The sequence below is a fragment of the Macaca nemestrina genome, chromosome 15 (genome assembly GCF_043159975.1).
Source record: "Macaca nemestrina isolate mMacNem1 chromosome 15, mMacNem.hap1, whole genome shotgun sequence".
In the NCBI taxonomy this organism is placed as follows: Eukaryota; Metazoa; Chordata; class Mammalia; order Primates; family Cercopithecidae; genus Macaca; species Macaca nemestrina.
Genome location: NC_092139.1, coordinates 36,590,388 through 36,614,925, shown reverse-complemented (window position 1 = coordinate 36,614,925; position 24,538 = coordinate 36,590,388). Strand labels below are relative to the sequence as shown.

General features: G+C 41.8%; 1 protein-coding gene across 8 annotated transcripts in view; it reads right to left on the bottom strand.

Annotated features, from left to right (window-relative positions):
• The window catches only part of LOC105481608 (protein tyrosine phosphatase receptor type A), a 162,500-nt gene that overhangs the window by 95,535 nt on the left and 42,427 nt on the right, over positions 1 to 24,538 (bottom strand). For 6 of the 8 annotated variants that reach the window (XR_011613481.1, XM_011741318.3, XM_011741320.3 and 3 more), the window contains exon 2: positions 20,095 to 20,169. The exons of the other annotated variants lie outside the window; for them this stretch is intronic. Coding sequence is in view for 3 of the 6 variants with exons in the window: in XM_011741317.3 (XP_011739619.2) it covers positions 20,095 to 20,121 (27 nt within the window). In the remaining 3 variants the exon portion in view is untranslated. The remainder of the gene's footprint in view (positions 1 to 20,094; positions 20,170 to 24,538) is intronic. 8 annotated transcript variants of the gene reach the window in all.

Here is a 24,538-nt window from a genome sequence, read left to right as displayed (position 1 = left end):
CTCCAGCTTGGGTAACAGAGACAGACTATCTCAAAACACAACAACAACAACAACAACAACAACAAAAACCCAAAGAAAAGAACCAATTTTGTGAGAGAAATATCTCACAAATACCTAGAAACCAGAAACAAAAGAATTTTTCTCCTGAGAAAATTATGTTGTTTTTTTTTTTTTTTTGAGACGGAGTCTTGCTCTGTCGCCCAGGCTGGAGTGCAGTGGCGCGATCTGGGCTCACTGTAAGCTCCGCCTCCCAGGTTCATGCCATTCTCCTGCCTCAGCCTCCTGAGTAGCTAGGACTACAGGCACCTGCCACCACGCCCGGCTAATTTTTTTTTATATTTTTAGTAGAGACGGGGTTTCACCGTATTAGCCAGGATGGTCTTGATTTCCTGACCTTGTGATCTGCCCGCCGCAGCTTCTCAAAGTACTGGGATTACAGGCTTGAGCCATCGCGCCCGGCCGAAAATTATGTATCTTGAAATACCAGTATCACTAAAGCAGAACAAGAAAGGGATGCTGGTTATCACCTCTAGGATTTACAAATCATCTGGAAAAAGGGCTGGCAATTAAGTCTCAGCTTCAACTACTCAACTATGCTGTCATACCATGAAGGCAGACATAGACAATATATAAACAAATGAACATGGCATATTCTAATAAAACGTTGAAATTTGAATTTCATATAATTTCTTTTCTCTCTCTCTCTCTCTCTCTCTCTCTCTCTCTGAGACAGGAGGATCCCATGAGCCTGGGAGGTCGAGGCTGAAGTGAGCTGTGTTTATACCAATGCACTCCAGCATGGGTGACAAAGTGAGACCTGTCTCCAAAAAAAAGGAAAACCTATTCTGAGCTTGTCTGCCATACCAAAATAAGAAGTGAGCTGGATATGGGAAACAGATTATAGTTTGCCAATCCCTGTTCCAAAAGTAGATAATGGGATAAGAAAACAGCCAGGTATAGGGGTATATACCTGTAGTTCCAGTTACTTGGAAGGCTGAGGGAGGAGGATTGCCTGAGCACAGGAGTTCAAGTCCAGCCTAGGCGATACAGTGAGACCTGGTCTCTTTTTAAAAAAAAAAAAAAAAAGATATAATTATTGGGGGAAAACCTCCTAACTGTTATTTGTATTTGAAAGACTATGTACACAGGTTAAAACAAACTACTGGAACTAAACATAAAGTTCATAATTTAAAATTACAGCAGGGATTTACAGTTCAGGAAAAGATGGAGTAAGCATATTCCACCCTATTCCTCCCACTGATTTCTTTTTTTGGGGGGGACGGAGTTTCACTCTTGTTGTCCGGGCTGGAGTGCAATGGCGCGATCTCAGCTCACTACAACCTCCACCTCCTGGGTTCAAACGATTCTCCTATCTCAGTCTCCCGAGTAGCTGGGATTATAGGTGCCCCCCACCAGGCCCGGCTAATTTTTTTGTATTTTTAGTAGAGACGGGGTTTCACTATGTTGGTCAGGCTGGTCTCGAACTCCTCACCTTAGGTGATCCGCTCGCCTTGGCCTCCCAAAGTGCTGGGATTACAGGCGTGAGCCTCCGTGCCCAGCCCTTCCCACTGATTATGATCAAACATTCTAGATGAAATTCATGATACAAATGACAGAAAAATTCTGAAAAGTAGAAAAAAGAAGGTAGATTGGCTAGGGACCAGGGAACATGAGGACTGACCCAACAGGAAGCTCCCTATTTTTTTGTTTGGTTTGGTTTAACTTGTAATATGTCGTAGTCCAAGCTCTAAAGCCACAATCTGAAAGAACCAGTAAGCACAGACAAGAAAGTGCCAAGAAAAGCCTGCCCTCTCTAGGTAAAGGACTGGGAAAGGGGCAGCTCAGCAGACAAAAACATTTTGACCATGCCTATCCTACTCCAGGCAAACTAAAAAAAGGGGGGGTATCCCTCCTTTTCCTCACCAGACACTGTGGCCCAGAAATTGTGAACAGCATTCTGCCTTCCAACACAACTCTGCCATAACGAGGTGGCACGTCTTTTCCCACTTCTCCATGTTACAGCTGCACAGAATGTGGGTGAAGTCATCTTTCTCTACCCTGGAATAACTAGATGGAGTCCTAATCCCAGCAAAACTACAGAATTGGGAAAGGATTATGGTGAGGAGAGAGCTAGAGAAATGAATTCTCTAAATCTGTGTATGAAATCCTAAACGTGCCTCTGAGCAATCCATGTGTAAAAATGACCAGAAACAACACAGCAAAAGGCATGAACACTGCTCTGGAATAATACCTAAATTTCAGACTGGCCTCTCAGTAGCACAGACCAGAACAGTAAAACAAGACTGAAAACTTAACCACAGCCAAAAAAAATGGGCCAAGGGTATGTGTTCTAAACCTAAAAAGGTTGACTGTCTGTTAAATATAAAAACTTAAATAGGAACCAGAATCTCATAGCACAATATTCCAAGTGCCAGGATGCAATCCAAAACTATTCATTATACCAGGAACATGAAAATCTCAACTTGAATGAAAAAAGGCAATCAACAGATGACAATACCAAGATAATGTAGATTTTGGAATTATTTGAAAAGAATTTAAAAAAGCGCTCATGAAACTGCTCAAACAAGACATTATAAACACTCAGCATATAGAAGACATAAGGAGTACCAAATGCAATTTTTAAAAATAAAATTTCTGAAATTAAAAAGACCCAGTGGATGGGCTCAACAGCAAAAGAGAAATGATAGAGGAAACAAATTAGTAAACTTAAATGAATGGAAATCATCCAGTCTGTACAAGAGAGAAAGTAGATTGAAAAGTAATTAACACAGTTTCAAAGTCCTGTGGGATAATAACAAAGATCTAACATTCATGCTATCAGGGTCCCAAGAGTAAGAGAACGAACAGATAAATGAAAAAAAAAAATTGAAGAAATAATGGCTAAAAACCATCTACGGGTGCGGTGGCTCACGCTTGTAATCCCAGCACTTTGGGAGGCCGAGGCATGGGGATCATCTGAGGTCAAGAGCTCTAGACCAGCTTGGCCAACACGGTGAAACCCTGTCTCTACTAAAAATACAAAAAATGAGTTGGGTGTGGCGGTGGGCACCTGTAATCCAAGCTACTTGGGGGAGGCTGAGGCAGGAGACTTTCTTGAATCCAGGAGGCGGAGGTTGTGGTGAACCGAGATCAAGCCACTGCACCCCAGCCTGGGCAACACAGCAAGACTCTGTCACAAAAAAAGAAAAAAACAAAAACAAAAACATCTATCTATCTATCTATCTATCTATCTATCTATCTATCCATCCATCCATCCATCCATCCATCCATCCATCCATCCATCCATCCATCCATCCATCCATCCATCTGTTTTAGAGGTGGGGTCTCACTATGTTGTCCTGGCTGGTCTCAAACTCCTGGGCTCATGAAATCCTCTTACCTTGGCCTCTCAAAGTGCTGGGATTATGGGCATGAGCCATCACACTCAGCCTCAAATTTAGATATAAATTTACAGAATCAAACTTCTAAAAACTAAACAAAACTCCTGAAATCAACTAGAGAGAAACAACCTATTACTTATAGAAGAATAACAATTTGAAAGACCACAGATTTTTCATCAGGAACCATGGAAACCACAAGGATGGATAAAATATTTTTCAAATGCTGAAAGAAAATAACTATCAAGCCAAAATTCTATAGACAGTGAAAATATCCTTCAGAAATAAAAATGAAATAAAAATACTGGCAGATGAACAAAACTAAAAATGTGTCAGCAACAGATCAGCTTTGAAAAGAATGGCTAAAGAAACTCTGTCAGAAAGGAAGTAAATGATAGACGAAAACCTCAAATAGAAGTAAAGAAAAAGCAATGGAAAGGGTGAGTGTGTGTGTCTATCTATGCATATATCCATATATGTGTTATGCATATATGTATGTTTATTCATATACATATACACATACTTACACTAAGCAATTCTTCTCTTGAGTTTTAAAAATTATGTTTGATGGTTGAAAGTAAAAATGACAGCAGTGCCTGATGTGGTTCTCCTTGTATGTAGAGGTAATATTTAAGACAACTGTGCCATAAAGAAGGAAGGTGTGCCAGGCACAATGGCTCACACTTGTAATCCCAGCAATTTGGGAGGCCGAGGCCAGCGGATCATGAGGTCAGGAAATCGAGACCATCCTGGTCAACATGGTGAAACCCCATCTCTACTAAAAATACAAAAATTAGCTGGGTGTGGTGGTATGCACCTGTAATCCCAGCCACTCAGAGGGGCTGAGGCAGGTGAATGGCTTGAACCCGGGAGGTGGAGATTACAGTGAGCCAAGATCACGCCACTGCACTCCAACCTGGTGACAGAGCGAGACTCCACCTCAAAAAAAAAAAAAAAGCAAGGTAGAAGGAACTAGAAGGTGGTAAAGTTTCTACATTCTACTTAAGGTGGTAAAAAGTTGATATTAATAGACTGTAATAAGTTATCTACATATATACTCCTAGAGCTATCACACAAAAAACTTCATAAAGAGATATACTCGAAATACTAAAAAATGTTCAAGGAACCCACTGTAAAACAGGAAAGGGAAAAGAGAACAACAAAAATAATGAACGAAACAAAAATGGCAAATTTAAATCCAAAGTATCAAAAATTATATTAAATATAAATGGTTTATACATACCAACTAAAAGAAATGAGTAGAACTGATTCTTTTAAAAAAGAACCCAACTAGACCAGGTGTAATGGTTTATGCTTGTAATTTCAGCACTTTGGGAGGCCAAGGTAGGTGGATCACTTTAGCCCAGGAGTTTGAGACCAGCCTAGGCAACATGGAAAAACCCTGTCTCTACTAAAAAAAAACCCCAAACAAAACAAAAATTAGCCAGGCGTGATGGCATGCATCTGTAATCCCAGCTACTCAGGAGGCTGAGGTGGAGGACTGATTGAGTCTAGGAGGTTGAGGCTGCAGTGAGCCATGATTGCACCACAGCACTCCAGCTTGGGCGACAAAAGTGAGACCCTGTCTCAAAAAAAAAAAAAAAAAGACCTAGGCCAGGCATGGTGGCTCATGTCTACAGTACCAACATTTTGGGAGGCCCGGGCAGGCATATTGCTTGAGCCCAGAAGTTCAAGACCAGCCTGGGCAACACAGCAAGACCCTGTCTCTATTACAAAAAAAAAAAAGACCCAACTATATGCTATCTATAAGAAACTTACTTCAAATATAGTTATGTGTCACACAGTAAGGACACATTCTGAGAAATGCACCATTATACAATAAGGTGACAAGGTAAATAAGTATAGCCATTATGGACAACATGTATGGAGATTCCTCAAAAAAATTAAAAATAAGGCTGGATGCAGTGGCTCATGGCTGTAATCTCAGCACTTTGGGAGATCAAGACAGGAAGACTGCTTGAAGCCAGGAGTTTGAGACCTGCCTGGTCAATATCGTAAGACCCTGTCTTTACAAATAATTTTTTTTTTTTTTTGAGATGGATTTTCACTCTTGTCGCCCAGGCTGGAGTGCAATGGCAAGATCTTGGCTCACTGCAACCTCTGCCTCCCGGGTTCAAGTGATTCTCCTGCCTCAGCCTCCCAAGTAGCTGGGATCATAAGCATGTGCAGCCATGCCCAGCTAATTATTTTGTATTTTTAGTAGAGATAGGGTTTCACCATGGTGGTCAGGCTAGCATCGAACTCCTGACTTCAGGTGATCCATCCGTCTTGGTCTCCCAAATTGCTAGGATTACAGGCATGAGCCACCACACCTGGCCTCTACAAACAATTTTTAAAAATTAGCTGAGTATAGTGGCATGTGCCTGTAGTAGGGAAGCTGAGGTAAAGCACTTGAGCCTACAGGGAGCTATGATTGCACTACTGTGCTACAGCCTTGGTGACAGCGAGACCCTGTCTCTAAACAACAAAATTAAAAAACAAAAAATTTTAAATAGAACTACTGTATGATTCAGTAATTCCCCCTACTGGATATATATCTAAAGGATATAACTAATATGGGTATGTTGAAGAGATATCTGTACTACTATGTTCATTGCAGCATTATTCACAATAGCTAAGATATGAAATCAACCTGTTTTCATTCATAGATGGACGAATGGAGAAAGAAAATGTGGCATACATACACAATGGAACACTATTCAGCCTTAAAAAAAGAATAAATTCTGTCGTTTGTGATAACATGGATAAACCTGGAGGACATTATGTTAAACGAAATAAGCTAGACACAGAAAGACAAATATCACACGATCTCACTTACATGTGGAGTATAAAAAGTTGAACTTACAGAAATAGAGAGTAAAATGGTGGTTACCAGAGGTTGGTGGGTAGGGGAATTGGGGAAATACTAGACAAAGGACACAAAATTCAGTTAGGAGGAGTAAGTTCAAGAGATCTATTGCTCATCATGGAGACTACAGTTAATAACTATATTGTATGTATTTTAAAAAGGGATATTAATATGTCATTTTTATTGAACAAAGTAGCATTACAGAAAAGGTGATTTCAGAGGCTGGGCACAGTGGCTCATGACTGTAATCCCAGCACTTTGGGAGGCCGAGGCAAGCGGATCACCTGAGGTCAGGAGTTTGAGATCAGCCTGACCAACATAGCAAAACACCGTCTCTACTAAAAATACAAAGTTAGCTGGGTGTGATGGTGGGCGCCTGAAATCCCAACAACTCAGGAGGCTGAGGCAGGAGAACTGCTTGAACCCGGGAAAGGAAGGTTGTAGTGAGCCAAGATCGTGCCACTGGGTTCCAGCCTGGGCAAAAAAGTGAGACTCCAACTCAAAAAAAAAAAAAAAGGTGATTTCAAAGCACATAGCTCTTTCATTACAGCCTTAAGGGACGAGATCTGATCAGTAAAAACAAGCTGCTGTGTTCTAGTTTTCTCTGATATTTGGCATTATCCTGAATACATATGCTCTGATTTGGAAATAATCAGTCTGTAAAGATTTAATAGATTTGAGATTTGCATATTTAAAATGTATTTCTTGTGACTAAAATGAAATGAAACCTTTTAATTTTTTTTTTTTTGAGATGGAGTCTCGCTTAGTTGCCCAGGCTGGTGTGCAGTGGCACGATCTCAGCTCACTGCAACCACCGTCTCCTGGGTTCAAGCGATTCTCCCGTCTCAGCCTCCCGAGTAGCTAGGTTTACACACACCCGCCATCATGACTGGCTCATTTTTGTATTTTAGTAGAGACGGGGTTTTACCATGTTGGGCAGGCTGGTCTTGAACTCCTAACCTAAGGTGATCCTCCCACCTCGGCCTCCCAAAGTGTTAGGATTACAGGCATGAGCCACTGTGCTCTGTCTGTCTGTCTGTCTGTCTGTCTGTCTGTCTGTCTATCTATCTATCTATCTATCTATCTATCTATCTATCTTGAGACAGGGTCTCACTCTGTCACCCATGCTGGAGTGCAGTGGAGCAATCTTGGCTCACTGCAGCCTCCGCCTCCTGGGATCAAGCAATCTTCCCACCTCAGCCTCCCCAGTAACTGGGACTATAGGCTGGAGTGCAGTGGTGTGATCTCAGCTCACTGCAACCTCCGCCTCCTGGGTTTAAGGGATTCTCCTGCTTCAACCTTCCAAGTAGCTGGGGCTACAGGCGCCTGCTACCATGCCCAGCTAATTTTTGAATTTTTAATAGATGAGGGGTTTCAGCATGTTGGCCAGGCTGGTCTGAAACTCCTGACCTCAAGTAATCCACCCACCTTGGCCTCCCAAAGTGTTGGGATTATAGGCGTGAGCCACCGCATCCAGCCTCTGCAACAGTCTTGAAATGACAAAATTACAGTGATGGAGAATAGATCAGTGGTTGCCAAGGTTTAGGGTTGGGTAGCGGTCTAACTGTTTTAAAGGAATAGCACGAGGGATTTTTCCTTGTGGTGATGGAGCAGTTATATATCCTGATTGTGGTTATGGTTACACAAATTTACACATCTGATAAGACTTTATAGTAATATACACATACATACATATATAAATGTAAAAATTGGTAAAAATCCAAACAAGGTCCATTATTAGCTAACAGTATTATACCAATATCAACTTCCTGGTTTTGAAAATGTATTATGGTTATATAAAAGGCTATAACAGACCGGGCACAGTGGCTCATGCCTGTAATCCCAGCACTTTGGGAGGCCAAGGTGGATGGATCACCCGAGGTCAGGAGTTCAAGACCAGCCTGGCCAACATGTTGAAACCCCATCTCTACTAAAAATACAAAAATTAGCCGGGCGTGGTGCTGGGTGCATGTAATCCCAGCTACTCAGGAGGCTGAGGCAGGAGAATTGCCTGAATCCTGCAGGCAGAGGTTACAGTGAGCCGAGATCATGTCACCGCACTCCAGCCTGGATGACAGAGAAAGACTTCGTCTCGGGGGGTGGGAAAACAAAAAGTAAAAGGTAATAACTCAGCCAGGTGCAGTGGCTCACACCTGTAATCCCAGCACTTTGGGAGGCCAAGGCAGGCAGATCATGAGGTCAGGAGATTGAGACTATCCTGGCCAACATGGTGAAACCCTATCTCTAATAAAAACACAAAAATTAGCTGGCTGTGGTGGCACGAACCTGTAATTCCAGCTACTCGGGAAGCTGAGACAGGAGAATCGTTTGAATCAGGGAGTCGGAGGTTGCGTGTGCCGAGATTGCGCCACTGCACTCCAGCCTGGTGATAGAGTGAGACTCCATCTCAAAAAAAAAAAAAAAAAAAAAAACAAAACCAAAAAAACATTATAACTGAAAGCCCTTGGGTGAAGTGTACATGGGAACCTGTACTACTGCAGCTTTTTGAGTCTTAAATTATTAAAAAATAAAATGATTTTTAAAAAAGTTCACACATACAAATAGGTGAGTGTAGTCTAGGCATTACTTAAAACAAATAAAGAGCAAGTATTTGCACTATGAGATTATATTAACACAATAATATGTGGCAATGGTACAGTTACAGATTTATAAACAAGGAAGTCTGTATACATAAGCATTGGGAATATGATAAAAAAAAAAAAATACCCGGTGGCTCACGCCTTGTAATCCTAGTACTCTGGGAGGCCAAGGTGGGCAGGTCGCTTGAGCCCAGGAGTTCAAGACCAGGCTCAGCAACATGGTGAAATATCATCTCTACAAAAAAATGCAAAAATTAGTTGGGTGTAGTGGCATGTCTGTAGTCCCAGCTACCTGAGAGGCTGAGGTGGGACAATCACCTGAGCCTGGGGAGGTAGAGGCTGCAGTGAACCATGACTGTGCCACTGCACTCCAGCCTGAACAAAATCATTTACAAATCCGTAGAAAATTTTAATAGATTATTTAGTAAACAGTACTAGAAACTGCTGAACTATTCAGTAAAAAGTAAATTAGCTATTTCATGCAATATTCCAAAAGTGAATTCCAAATGATTTAAAGTTTTACGTATATAAATAACAATACATAATACAATAGAATGCAAATAAGTACCAATAAACTATAAAACAATTTGAAGAAAACATTTGAAAATATTTGTTTGTTCTCAAGGTGAGGCAGCCTTCCTAAATATTAAAAAGAAATATTTAATAGTTTCTAATACATAAGACATTTAAACTCTTGTGTCAACAAAACATCATAAACCAAAAATAAAATAAGAAACCTGAAAGAAAATGTTTAAATTTAAAAAACTAGAAAAGGCCGGCCGTGGTGGCTGTGTCTGTAATCCCAGCACTTCGGGACGCTGAGGTAGGCAAATCACTTGAGGTCAGGAGTTTTGAGACCACCCTAGCCAACATGGTGAAACCCCATCTCTACTAAAATTACAAAAATTAGCTGGGCATGGTGGCGTGCGCCTGTAATCCCAGCTACTTGGGAGGCTGAGACACAAGAATCACTGGACCCCAGGAGGCAGAGGTTGCAGTGAGCAGAGATGGCGCCATTGCATTCCAGCCTGGGTGACAGAGTGATGCTGTGTCTCGAAAAAACAAACAAACAAAAACCCAACCAACCAACCAACCAACCAACCAACAAAAAACCCCGAAAAAACAAACTAGAAAAAACATGTGCAAAATGTTACAGGCAAAAGGTTAAATAACCTTATTAAATAAGGTATTTACAAATTAGTAAGTACAAACACAGCCATGGAAGGATGGATAAAAGCTATGAATAGGCAATTCATAAAAAGTAAAATAATAATGATAAACAAATGAAAAACTTCATCTTTGCTAACAAAGAAAAGCAAATTAAAGCAATGTGGTACTTTTCTTACCTCTCAAATAGGCATATATTTATAAAAGCGACAAAATTTAAATGTTCATAAGCTACAGGGAAAAGAACCTCAAAGTGTACTGCTATAATTGTGATCTCTCTGACACTTATCTAATCTACTGATTTGGGATTTAGTCTATAATGCCATGTGCCATTTGCTATACTTGCTTTTTACATATATGATCTATCTCCCCAATAAAACCAGAAACCTCAGGATAGTAGTTTTCACTTTTTTGTTTTTCCAACATTAAAATAAAAACCAACATGTAGTAGGCATCCAATATTGTTTTTAATGATGTTAGTGAAAATTATAAAACCTCTGAATCAGAGAAGAGTGAATAAAGGTACACCCCCAGCCTACAACTCCCTAATCTACAGAAAGTGCCATCCTGATTCCTGGATTATCCTTACCATCTGGTTCCACCATTCCTATTTCAGGCTGCCAACTACTGCTTAGGAGTATCACACTCCTCAGTGCTGTGTAGAAAACATCCTTCCTTTGTCAGTTTCCTGTGTCAGTTCCTAGCACAGTAGCCCAAGCTCCCTCTGAGCAGATGGCTGACAAGAGGACATGACCTCTCCTCTATAGAGCCTCTATTCTCTCTTCTTAGACTAGAGGAAGAGATTCCCTCATCCTTTTTAAGGCTACTGCCCATGTTCTTGATCCCATTTGAGATCTTTCCCCTAAAATTATGCATTTCTTTCTGGTACTTTCCATTTTTCCATCTCTAGCCATCATATCCCTTTGTTTACAAATAGACACGGATGTTCTAAACAGATTTTTTGGGCTTTAACTCTATGAGCTTCTCTTTTCCTCATTACTACTAAACCTGTTAAGATGTACTTGGCTTTCACTTCCTCACTTTCCACCTCTCCTTTATGACTTCATTATGATCTTAATTCCTTCATTCTCCCTTAACAACCTCATTGTGTTCTTAATTCTTTCGTTCTCAAATCTACAAATAACCTCCTGATTAAATCTAATTCCTGACCTCAGTTTTCATTCTCCTTGACTTGCATTTGACATGTTACGGTTAACTTATTTCTCAAAAGCTTCTCTGTTTCCTGGTTCTCTTGACACAATGACTACTCAATTTTAGCTTTTCTTCTTCTACCATTCACACATCAAAATTTTATTTGGGTCCTTTTAAGGACCAGGCATTGGATTAAATGTTAGGGGATGCAAGCAAGAAAAAGACAAAGTTCTTATTCTCAAGTTGATGTGTTCATTTTCCAGGTCGGTCAGTCAGTCAGTCACTCAACAAACTTCCATTGAAAAGCCAGGCACTGTGCTAGATGATGGCCTTTAAAAAGTTACAGCCATTAGCCGCACATGGTGGTGCATGCCTGTAGTCCCAGCAACTCAGGAGGCCTGAGGTAGGAGGTTCATTTGAGGCTGCAGTGAGCGATGATTATGCCTTGGCACTCCTGCCTGGGTAAGAGAGTGAGACCCAGTCTACACACACACACGCCAAGACCCATCCCTGCCTTCACTGAGTTCATGGCAAAGGAATTAAGTAAGCAATGTCATATTTGTTCCAGGTGTCATAACAGAGCAGTCAAATCCATTTGTTTCAGGGGCTAGGGAAGGAGTGTCTACAGTATTGGCTTCCTGATCCTCTGTTCTTCTCTCCATATCCTTTCTCCCACACAAAGGCTCATCCATACTCAGGATGGGTTTTGATTATCACCTCCATTATCTCACTTCTGAACATACATCACCATTCTCCAAGTACCTGCTGACTGTCTATCACCTTACACTGTAAACCAAATTAATTACCCTCCTTTTAAACCTAACTTATTCTCTAAACATCCTTATTTCTGTTAAGGATTCCACCACTGTCTCAGACTCTCCGTCGCCAGTTTACATACTACTTTTCCGAAATGTCTCTTTTCCCAGGTTCTCTTTGGTCTTTCTACTTGCATAACCACCAACCCATTTCATGCCTCTATCACCTCACACCCAGTGTTATATCCAAGCTAGGCTAAATCATCTGACCCACAGGGAAAGAGAGGGAGCTTTTAAAAAACAGTCTTGGGTCTCCAGTCTGAAGATTTGGGTTTGGGATATCTTGAGTGGGAGCCCCAGAATCCTGGTTTTCCATAACACTGATCCAGTCCAGGCCTTCTACTGACTCCCAGTGCAGCTAACATCTCTCCAACCCCATTCCCCAGCGGTCTTCCTAAAGTGTTAGATTCATCCTGCTCAAAGTGTTCAATGGTTTCCCACTGAATAAACAATAGATTTGAAAATATCTGGATTGATACACAGGAAATGCTTCATAATTTGGCCCCTGTTATGGGTTGAACTATGTCTCCCCCAAAAAGATATGAAGTCCTAACCTCCAGTACCACAGGATGTGACCTTATTTGGAAACAGGGTCATTGAAGATGTAATTAGTTAAATAAAGATGAGGTCATTCTGGAGTACTGTGGGCCCCTAAACCAATATGACTGGTGTCCTTATAAGAAGACAAGGAAAAATGCCATTTTAAGACAGAGGATTTGAATGATCATTTACAATCCAAATAACACATAGGGCTCTTGGAAGCTAAGGAGAGATGCATAGAACAGATTCCCCCCCAACCCCCAGAAGGAACCAACATTGCCAACACCTTGACTTTGGGCCTCCAGAACTGTCAGACAATATATTTCTGCTGTCTTTAGCCACCAGGTTTATGGTACTTTGTTAGGGCAGCACCAGGAAATCAATACAGGTCCCCAAACTACATTTGCAACCTCACCTTTCACTGTTGAACTCACTCTCTGTTAAAGTCAAACTGGTGTAAAATTCTTACACTATTGAGCTTTTCTTTCATAAGCACTCTACTTCTGGAAGCCTTTTTTTCACCTACCACAAAAGCATACCATATGTTAGTGGCCAGCTCGTATTTTACTTTGTCTCAATGCTTCCCATCCATCCTGCTCTTCTCAATAATGGCACTACATGCACAATACAACTAAATGCACAATAATTTACCAAATGCTGCAACGCACCAAGCCTTCTTAAATGTCTATATTCACTTGGTAGGGCTCCCATAAAAGTATTACAGACTCGGTGGGTTCAACAACAGAAATTTATTTGCTCACAGCTCTACAGGCCAGAAGTCCAAGATGAAAGTGTCAGCAAGTCTGGTTTCCTATGAGCTCTCTCTCCTTGGCTTGCAGATGGCCACCATCTTACTATATCCTCACCTGGTCGTTCCTCTGTGTATTTGTTTTTGATGTCTGTGTGTACAAATTTCCTTTTCTTACAAGAACACCAGTCACATCAAATTAGAGCCCACCCTAAAGACCTCTTTTAATCAACTACTTAAATTTTTTTTTCCTTTCTTTGAGATAGGGTCTTGTTCTGTTACTCAGGCTAGAGGGCAGTGGTGCAAACATGGCTTACCACAGCCTCGAGCTCCTGGGCTCAAGCAATCCTCCCACTTCAGGTTCTGGAATAGCTGGAACCACAGGCATGTACTACCATGCCTGGGTAATTTGTACATTTTTTGTAGAGATGGTATCTCCCCATGTTTCCCAGGCTGGTCTCGAACTCCTGAGCTCAAGCAATCATCGTGCCTCGGCCACTCAAAGTGCTAAGATTACAAACATGACCTACCATGCCCAGTCTTTAAAGATCATCTCCAAGAACAGCTTTATGGTCATTTTCTAAAATATCAGTACATAAAATCCTACCACACTCTCATTAATGACCATACAGTGTTCAAAAGAAGGGACTGGATATACATAAAGCAAATAAAAAGGAATGTGTGAACACACGACGGGGGCTAAATAAAACTGAAGAAATACGAAGAACAAGAGTATTACAGGGCCAATGCTGTGGTCAACTATTAATGTTCATATAGGAAAAGAAAGTGGGGAGAAGACTAGTTTAAGAAATAGTAAAAGAAAAAACAGCAGGCCAGGTGTGGTGGCTCACACCTATAATTCCAGCACTTTGGAAGGCTGAGTGAGGCAGGTGGACCGCTTGAGCCTAGGAGTTCAATACCAGCCTGGCAACATGGCGAAACCCCATCTCTACTAAAAAATACAAAAATTAGCCAAGCATGGTGGCATACTCCTGTAGTCCCCAGAGGAAGGAGGATCACTTGAGCTCAGGAGTTTGAGACCAGCCAGGGCAACATAGTGAGACCCAGTCACTACTAAAAATTTAAAAAATTAGCTGGGTATAGTAGCGCATGCCTATAGTTCCAGCTACTTGGGAAGCTGAGGTGGGAGGATTGCTTGAGCCTGGGAGCTCGAGGCTGTGGTGAGTTGTGATGGCACCACTCAACTCCAGTCTGGACCACAGGGTGAGACCCTGTCTCAAAAAAAAAAAAAAAGAAAAGAAAAAAGAAAAAGAAAAAGAAAAAAAGATTAGGAGATAAAGTTATGACAATCTCAAGGAAAACAACCAAAAGCAAAAAGTTTTTAAAAAGGACAGAATAGATAAAAATAAAAACATTGTATGAACAACCCAGGAAGTTCAGTATCAGAAAGCTGCTGACAGAAAGAACCAAAAAATGGAGAGCTATAAGTCTGCAGATCTAACAAGGGGCCCACCAAGTGCACCTCTATGGAATTCCAGACTACATAGAACATAAAAGCTTCCAGAACAGAAGAAAAATTAATTTCCTATGTGAAACTTCCTATTTCTCATGAACAAAAAGGGATGTCAGAAGCCATGGAGCAATGACTTCAAAATTTTGGGAAAAATAATAAGCAACCTAGAATTTTATAGTCAACCAAACCATCACTCGAACATGAGGGTCTTAAAAACAGACACCAGAGGCTAGGCGCGGTGGCTCACGCCTGTAATCCCAGCACTTTGGGAGGCCGAGGCGGGCTGATCACAAGGTCAGGAGACCGAGACCAGCCTGGCTGAACACAGTGAAACTCCATCTCTACTAAAAACACAAAAAATCAGCTGGGCATGGTGACGGGTGCCTATAGTCCCAGCTGCTCAGGAGGCTGAGGCAGGAGAATGGCGTGAACCCAGGAGGCAAAGTTTGCAGTGAGCCGAGATTGAGCCACTGCACTCCAGCCTGGGGAACAGAGCGAGACTCTATCTCCAAAACAAACAAACAAACAAAAAAACAGATACCAGAGTCAAAATTTATCTGCCATGTACCTCTTCTCTCAGTAAGTGACTTGCGAATGAACTCTAGTAAGATAGATAGATACACTGATCGATTGATTGACTGAGACGGAGTCTTACTCTGTTGCCTAAGCTGAAGTGCAATGGTGTGATCTCGGCTCTGCAACCTCCTCCACCACCCAGGTTCAAGCAAGTCTCCTGCCTCAGTCTCCCAACTAGCTGGGATTACAGGTGCCCACCACCATGCCTGGCTAATTTTTGTATTTTTAGTAGAGACAGGGTTTTACCGTTCTGGCCAGGCTGGTCTCGAACTCCTGGCCTCAACTGATCCACCCGCCTCAGCCTCCCAAAGTGCTGGGGTTACAGGCATGAGCCATCGTGCCCCCTAGCCTCTAGTAAGATTTAAAAAACAAATAAAAAGAAAGATTGATATCTAAGATCAGTGGACCCAACCTCCCCGCATCCCCCTCAAAGAAAAAACAGGTAGGAAAATACCAGTATGACTGTGTGGATAGCCTAAAAAACAGTTAGTGCAAACTGGTCTTGGAGTGGAGTGTATGACTAGCCTAAATTTGGGCCACAACTAGCCTTGACAGGCTAGACTGTTTGATTGAGATCTTGGGGAAAAGTGAAACTATAACAACAGGCAAATAGACAAGAAAATTAGAAACTCCAGGGAGAAAATTTTATGAGAAAGTTACAGTTCAAAATATAAAATATAAAGACATGATCGGAAGCAACTGATAGTTTCAGAAAGAGAATTCACTTTTTCTTCATTTTCTCGTTTCAATAGCCCAGGGTCTATGACATTGAACCTACAGAGAAAGAAAGAAAAACCCAGAAAATGCTGCTTGGCCTGACAGTGAACAATATTTACTTCGCTATAATAATGCAAATACTAAAAGGGCGCGGTGGCTCACGACTGTAATCCCAGCACTTTGGGAGGCCAAGGCGGGTGGATCACCAGGTCAGGAGATCGATACCATCCTGGCCAACATGGTGAAACCCTGCCTCTACTAAAAATACAAAAATTAGCCAGGCATGGCGGCATATGCCTGTAATCCCGGCACTTTGGGAGGCCAAGGTGGGCGGATCACTTGAGGCCAGAAGTTCAAGACCAGCTTGGCCAACAAGGTGAAACCCTATCTCTACTAAAAATACAAAAATTAGCCAGGCATGGTGGCAGATGCCTGTAATCCCAGCTACTTGGGAGGCTGAGGCAGGAAAATCACTTGAGCCTGGGAGGCAGAGGTTGCAGTGAGCCAAGATCATGCCACTGTGCTCTAGCCTGAGTGACAGAGCAAGACTCTGTCTCAAAAAAATAAAAATTAAAAAAAAAAAAAAGAAAGAAAAAAGAAAAGGAAAAAGGAAAGGAAGAAAGAAGGAAAGAGTGCTGAAAATTAACCTAAAAAAGGAGGTTCAAGAGTACTTCTGAAAGTTAGAAATATAATCACTTTATGAGTTTAATTGGTTTTGTTTTTTTGAGACAGAGACTTGCTCTGTCACCCAGGCTGAACTGTGTCCCCCAAAAGATGTTAAAATCATAACCCCCTACTCAGTTCCTGTGAACGTGAACTTATTTAGAAAGAGGATCTTTGCAGATGATCAAGTTGAGATGAGCTCATTAGGGTGGTCCCTAGTCCAATGACTGGCACACTTATTTTGAAAAAGGAAATTTGGACACAAGAGACAGATATGCATAGAGGGAAAACAATCTGAAGATACAGAGAGAATGCCATCTACAAGGTAAGGGATGCCTGAGGCTACCAGAAGCTAGAAGAAAATCACAGAACAGATTCTCCCTCACAGCCCTCAGGACTTCCCTAGCCTCCAAAACTCTGAGACAATAAATTTCTATTGTTTAAGCCACCCAGTCTGTGGAGTTTTGTTATAGAAATCTGAGGAAACTAATAAACAGCAGCAGAACAGGAAATAATACAAATATTAAATAGGGGGATAGTGTAAGGTAAATTCCCATTTTTCACACTGGAGAGGCAAAAAATTATGTTGTCTTTTTTATTAATAAAAGAATTAAGAAGAAATAGCATATACATATAATTTAGAATTATGGAGGTTACCAGAAAGCAGAATGTAAAGAAATTGAAGCCCTTGTGCATTGCTGGTGGGAATATAAAATGATGTAGTACTGTGAAAAACAGCATGGTGATTCCTCAAAAAATTAAACACGGAGCTACCATATGATCCAGTAATTTTACTTCTAAGAATATACTCAAAAGAACTAAAAGCAGGGACTGGAACAGATGTTTGAACATCCATGTGTTTTGTTTTGTTTTTCAATGGAGACAGTCTCACTCTTGTCACCCAGGCTGGAGGGCAGTGGCACCATCTGGGCTCACTGCAACCTCCACTTCCTAGATTCAAGCGATTCTCCTGCCTCAGCCTCCCAGATAGCTGGGAATTACAGGAAAGCGCCACCATACCTGGTTAATTTTTGTATTTTTGGTAGAGATGGGATTTCGCCATGTTGTCCAAGCTGGTCTTGAACTCCTGACCTCAGGTGATCCGCCTGCCTCGGCCTCCCACAGTGCTGGGATTACAAGTGTGAGCCACCGCACCCAGCCTACACCCATGTTCATAGATAGCACCATTAGTCACAACAGCCAAAAGGTGGAAGCAGCCCAAGTATCCATCAATGAATGAATGGATACACACAATGCGGTACAAACATATAACAGAATATTATTCAACCATAAAATGGAAATTTTAGTCATAAAATGACTTGAAAACAAGGTCATCCTATGTGAAATAAACAGGATACCTTTGTGAAATAAACCAGATGCCAAATGACAAATATGATTCCACTTACACGAGGTAACTATTATAGTCAAATTCATAGAGACAGAAGGTAGAATGGTTGCCAGCAGCTAGGGGAAGAGGAAATGGGGAGTTAGTGTTTAATGGATATGGAGTTTCAGTTGGGGGAGATGAAAAAGTTCTGGAGATGGATGGTGGTGATGGCTGCACAACATGAATGTACTTAATGCCAATGAATTGTATACTTTAAAAGTAGTTAAAATGATAAATTTAATGTTATATATATTTTACCACGAGAAAAGTATGTATATGAACACATTAAGATGTAAAACCTTTTCAGGCCAGGCGCGGTGGCTCATGCCTATAATCCCAGCACTTTGGGAGGCAGAGGCAGGCGGATCATGAGGTCAGGCAATTGAGACCATCCCGGCCAACATGGTGAAACCCCATCTCTACTAAAAATACAAAAATTAGCTGGGCGTGGTAGCATACGCCTGTAATCCCAGCTACTTGGGAAGCTGAGGCAAGAGAATCACTTGAACCCAGGAAGCGGAGGTTGCAGTGAGCCGAGATCGCGCCACTGTACTCCAGCCTGGTGACATAGCAAGACTCTGTCCCAAAAAACAAAACAAAACAAAACAAAACACCTTTTCAGTGCTGCAGAGGCTCTCTCATACCTCTTTCCAGTCACAACCTCCCACCTCCTGTCAGAGGAAGGGATCTGACCTTTATCATTGTAGTTCAGTTTTTCTCCGTAATTTTGCTATATCTACTTTTTCTTGTCCATCTGGTTTCTTTCACCCAACCTTTTATCTACGAGATTCATCCATGTTGTTGTGTGTACTGGTAGTTTGTTTCTATTACTGAATAAAATTCCATTTTATCAATAGTGTGTATCAGTCTTTTTTTTTGAGACATAGTCTCGCCCTGTTGCCCAGACTGGATGGAGTGCAGGGGCGTGATCTCACCTCACTGCAACTTCTGCCTCCTGGGTTCAAGCCATTCTCCTGTCTCAGCCTCCTGAGTAGCTGGGATTACAGGCGTGCACCATCACACCCAGCTAATTTTTGTAATTTTAGTAGAGATGGGGTTTCACCATGTTGGCCAGGCTGGTCTCGAACTCCTGACCTCAACTGATCTTCCCACCTTAGCCTCCCAAAGTGCTTAGATTACAGGTATAAGCCACCACGCCCAGCCATATATCACAATTTATTTAACTATTCTCCTGTTTTTGGACACCTGATTAGGTTCCATTTTTTCTGGCTACAATACATAGAGCTGCAGTGAATATCTGTGTACTTTTGTGTAGACATATATTTTTCATTTCTCAAAGGTGAACACCTAGAATTGAAATTCCTGGGTTATTAGATAGGTGTATATTTCACAGATATTGCCAAACAGTTTTCTAAAACTGTAGAGTTGGTTTACATTCCCATTTTAAAAACTTGGAGATCATCTGTGCTCTACTCAAGAAGCTTTAATTCAACAAAGGCAGGCTGGCAGGGCATTGACTTTGGTTTTTTTTTTTTTTTTTTGAGACGGAGTTTCATTCTTTGGTGCCCAGAATGGAATGCAGTGTGCGATCTCAGCTCACTGCAACCTTTGTCTCCTCGGTTCAAGGAATCCTCCTGCCTCAGCCTCCCGAGTAGATGGGATTACAGGCACATGACACCACACCTGGCTATTTTTGTATTTTTGGTAGAGATGGGGTTTCACCATGTTGGCCAGGCTGGTCTTGAACTCCTGACCTTAAGTGATCTGCCCACCTCGGCCTCCCAAAGTGCTGAGATTACAGGCGTGAGCCACATTGCCCAGCCTTTTTTTAAAAAAAGCTCTTTAAGTGATTCTGATTCACAATCAGGTTAAGAAGTATCTTAAATTACAATGTTTGCAATCATAATAAAATAAGCTACTCTTACAGCTTAGAAACAAAATGAAGCAGGAAAGAATATGATGTTAGCTTTATTTAAGGATACTACTTGACTGGCAAAAACCTCCTCACAGTTCTGGTTTTCTCTTACCTTAGTTATTTGAACTGCATCATCCATTACCACTCACTGGAATTCCAGAAATATCTTTTTTTTTGGTTGTGTCACCTGCAACCAAAGGAAAAATACCTTTAGAAATATAGAACATCCCTGAGCAGATTGTTTTAGCTTAGGAATGCAAGACCAACCTAGGCAACATGCAAAATCCCATCTCCACAAAAAGCAGACAGGCAGGGTGGCACATGCCTATAATCCCAGCTACTTGGGAGGCTGAGGTGGGAGGACTGCTTGAGCCCAGGAGGTGGAGCTTGCAGTGAGCTGAGATTGTGCCACTGCACTCCAGCCTGGAAACAGAGTGAGACCCAGTCTCAAAAGAAAATAGCCAGGCACGGTGGCTCACGCCTGTAATCCCAGCACTTTGGGAAGCCAAGGTGGGTGAATCACTTGAAGTCAGGAGTTTGAGACCAGCCTGGCCAACATGCTAAAACCCTGCATCTACTAAAAATACAAAAATTAGCCGGGCATGGTGGCACGCATCTGTAATCTCAGCTGTTCGGGAGGTTGCGGCAGGAGAATCGCTTGAACCCGGGAGGTGGTGGCTGCAGTGAGCCCAGATCGCGCCACTGCACTCCAGTTCAGGCGACAAAGTGAGACTCCATCTCAAAAAGAAAAATAAGGCTAGGTGCAGTGACTCACGCCTGCAATCCCAGCACTTTGGGAGGCAGAGGCAGGCGGATCACCTGAGAAGTCAGGAGTTCGAGACCAACCTGGCCACCATGGTGAAACCCCGTCTCTACTAAAAATACAAAAATTAGCCAGGCACAGTGGTGGGTGCCTGTAATCCCAGTTACTTGGGAGGCTGAGGCAGGAGAATCGCTTGAACCCAGGAGGGGGAGGTTGCAGTGAGCCGAGATCATGCCAGTGTACTCCAGCCTGGGCAACAGAGTGAGACTCCATCTCAATCAATCAATCAATCAATAAAACAGTCCTATTTAAACACTATGGATTGTTTTGGAGAGTGGAGTATATTCTAACAAGATGTTTCACAGAGATGCTTAAAATTCCAGGAGCCACAGAACAAAGCTCCATCTTAAATAGTTCAGATTTCTGAATAGCTCATAGGTCTTTCAAGTAAGGGTAGTATGGAACACTCCTCCCTGTCCGACAACTTGGACTATGCCACCACAGGGTTGTTTATACACCATTAGGCCCTTCCCTAGGGAACATATGGCAGTGTCTAAAGATAGTTTTGACCATCACAATTAATAGCAGGGAGGCTGTGCTACTGGCATTTAGGGGATAGAGGCCTAGGATGCTGCTAAGCATCTTACAAATCACAGGACAGCCCCCTATAACAACGTATCTGGTCCTGTATGTCAACCGTGCCAAGGCTGAAAACCTCTACATTGATCAAAGACCTATCTTTAGTCAATGACTGTGCGAAGTGGTAGTACAAGAGCCTAGTCATTTCTACCCCTTGTGGTATTCCTCTATCAGACAATCTGGGTAGGCAGAGACTTTATCAGGTGTGCACTGCAGTCTGATGGCTCCCCATACCCAAACACGTTCCCTTCCCCTTTTCTTCACAGGCATTACACCTCTACTAAGCCCTTTGCCCTCCAACCCCATCTGTGTCTGCTTCCTGTAGAATCCAGCTGGCACATAAACTAACATTCACATTCACACTGAATGGAGTGTACATTCACACTGATGGAGAAACAAGAACCACTGGGGGGGAGGGGGGAAGTCCCAATAAATAAGCCAAAATGTTAAAAATTCTAGACTTCTGTACTATCCAAGTATTCCATAACAGCCATCTATTATTTATACATAATAAAGAAAATATTAAAGTAAAACTTTATACTAGATTTTGCTCCTGAAGACATGTTCTAATGGCAGGCTAAATTGCTATACTTTGTATATACAGTGTACCCAAATTCAAGGAAGGGCGAACAACTGTTGTTCTTCCAAAAAAAAAAAAAAAAAAGCATATTCCCAGGTACTAAGGAAATAAAAGATCAGACAATGGGCTTCACAGACATTTCATAAGCTCAGCTTCCTCATTTGTTAAATCAAAGTTGTACTATTAATAGTTTAAACTAAAAACTTTTAGAGGAGACTACAGAGCCCATTCAGTTTGCCCTCCTGCTTTCAGAGATGAGACCAATGTTCCAGACAGAATAACAATAACTGGGCAAGCAAAGCACAGTTGTTGGCTTTGGTTCTCAATGTCTGGGTCCATTTCTCTTTCCAGGTACAATGTAATGCATCTAAATGAAGAAAGCACATTAAGCAAACAGTTCCAAAAAGGTTACAATATTAAGATTATTCCAAGAACTATTCAAAATCTAGCCCTTCACTCCATCATGAAAACTGGATGGTGGTATCTGATACTGCCATTCCAGGTTTTCTTTCTGAGTACTCAACTCCCTCAGCACATAAATAGGCTCAAGGCTTTACCATCTTTAAAAAACCTCTCTAGAATAAACTACATTCCCAATGCCTCCCCATCCCAGCCATCATTTTCCCCCCTTTCCTCCTTGTCAATATTCTCAATAGTTCATACTCTCCCACCTCAAACCAGGGGCCTTTGACATAACACCCTCACCTGGCCTCTATAGAAACTGCTCTTGATTCATCAGTCAACGATGATTTCAAATTACAGGATCTGACCACCCTAAAATTCCCATCATCACTCCCTCAGAATTTCTTTTCCTCAGCAGAAGTACCTAGAACTATCCCTTAAATGTTGGTGTTCCCGGTGTTCCATCTTCCAATCTTCTCACTCTGTACCAGTGGCTGCACATCAGAATTGCTGGGGGAGCTTTCAAAAAATCCTGGTGCCCAAGTCCAGCTCAGGTGCATCATAATCTTGGGAAAGAGGGGGTTGGGGCTGAGTTCCTGGAAATGTCTGTCTGGATGTTTGGTTTTAAGCACTCCAGGTGATTCCAATGTGCAGGCAGTGCTAAAAAGCACTCCTCCATCCAGTCTTCTTGAACTCCTTTCTTCCCACATCCATTTCCCGCCTCAGGCTCTTTCCAAACTCCAAACCTATAAATTCCCTTGCCTTCTAGACTTGCATATTCACAAGCACCTCTGATTCAAATAATCAACACTCACAGAAATGTTATCTTATTCCATATCTCTTCTTCCTTAATTGCTTATTTCAATGGATAAAAATTACCACCTACTCATTGAGTTAGCAAACTTTTTCTGTAAAAAGCCACACAGTAAATGTTTGGCTCTGCAGGCCAAACAGCCTTTGTCACAATTACTCATCTCTGCTGTTGTTGCAAAAAAGCAGTCATAGATACGTAGTTTCAGCATAGCTATATTCTAATAAAACTTTATTTATGAACATTTAAATGTTAATTTTATATAATTTACATGTTACAAAATAGTATTCTCTTCTTTTGGTTTTTTTTTTTTTTTGAGACAGAGTCTCACTCTGTAGCCCAGGCTGGAGTGCAGTGGCACAATCTCGGCTCACTGCAAGCTCCGCCTCCCAGGTTCACGCCATTCTCCTGCCTCAGCCTCCCGAGGAACTGGGACTACAGGCGCCCACCACCATGCCTGGCTAATTTTTTGTATTTTTTAGTAGAGAGGGGGTTTCACCGTGTTAGCCAGGATGGTCTCGATCTCCTGACCTCGTGATCCACCGGCCTTGGCCTCCCAAAGTGCTGGGATTACAGGTGTGAGTCACCGTGCCCAGCTTTTTAAATTTTTTTTCCAACCACTCAAAGATGTAAGAAACATTTGTAGTTGGTGGGCTATGCAAAAACTGGCATTGGGTTGTAGTTTGCCAACCCAGATCTACCCCGTTGCCAAGCTAGAAATCCTAGTTGTCCCAATTACTTTCTTTCCCTTAGCCCTAGAGTCAATCATTAACTCTGTTGCAAACTACTTTAACTGTTTATGGCCTCCCGCAACTAACAGTAAGATCCTTGAGGGTGAGTGGAGGTTGCAGTGAACTATGATTTTGCTACTGCACTCCAGCCTAGGTGGCAGGGCGAGATCCTGTCTCTAAAAGATAAAAATAAAAAGATCCTTGAGGGTAAGGACTGTGTCTTAATAATATCCACAGAGCCTAGCAGAGTGTCTAGAACACTGTAGGCAATCTTCCTTTAAGTCTTTCCCCTAGTTCAAAACACACAGAAATTCTACCACCATGAAAGGCCATTATATATCCTATTAATTTGAATCTTTCTTTATTCTAAGACATCAGTTTCTTTTTAGTTTAACTTATTTCTGAACTTGATAATAAGGTTTAAAGGGAGGAAAAAACCCAGCAAATTTTAAAATGCATTAAATAAAGGCTCAGGCAGACATGACCCATATTTCTTAATAAGCACAAGTAATAAAGATCATTGCTATTCAATTACTTAATAACTGCTTAATTTCTGTTTTCTGGGTACTTTTTCTGCTTGGAAATTTGAGACAATCAACTTGGTCAAATCTTGGAAGATATCAGTACAAT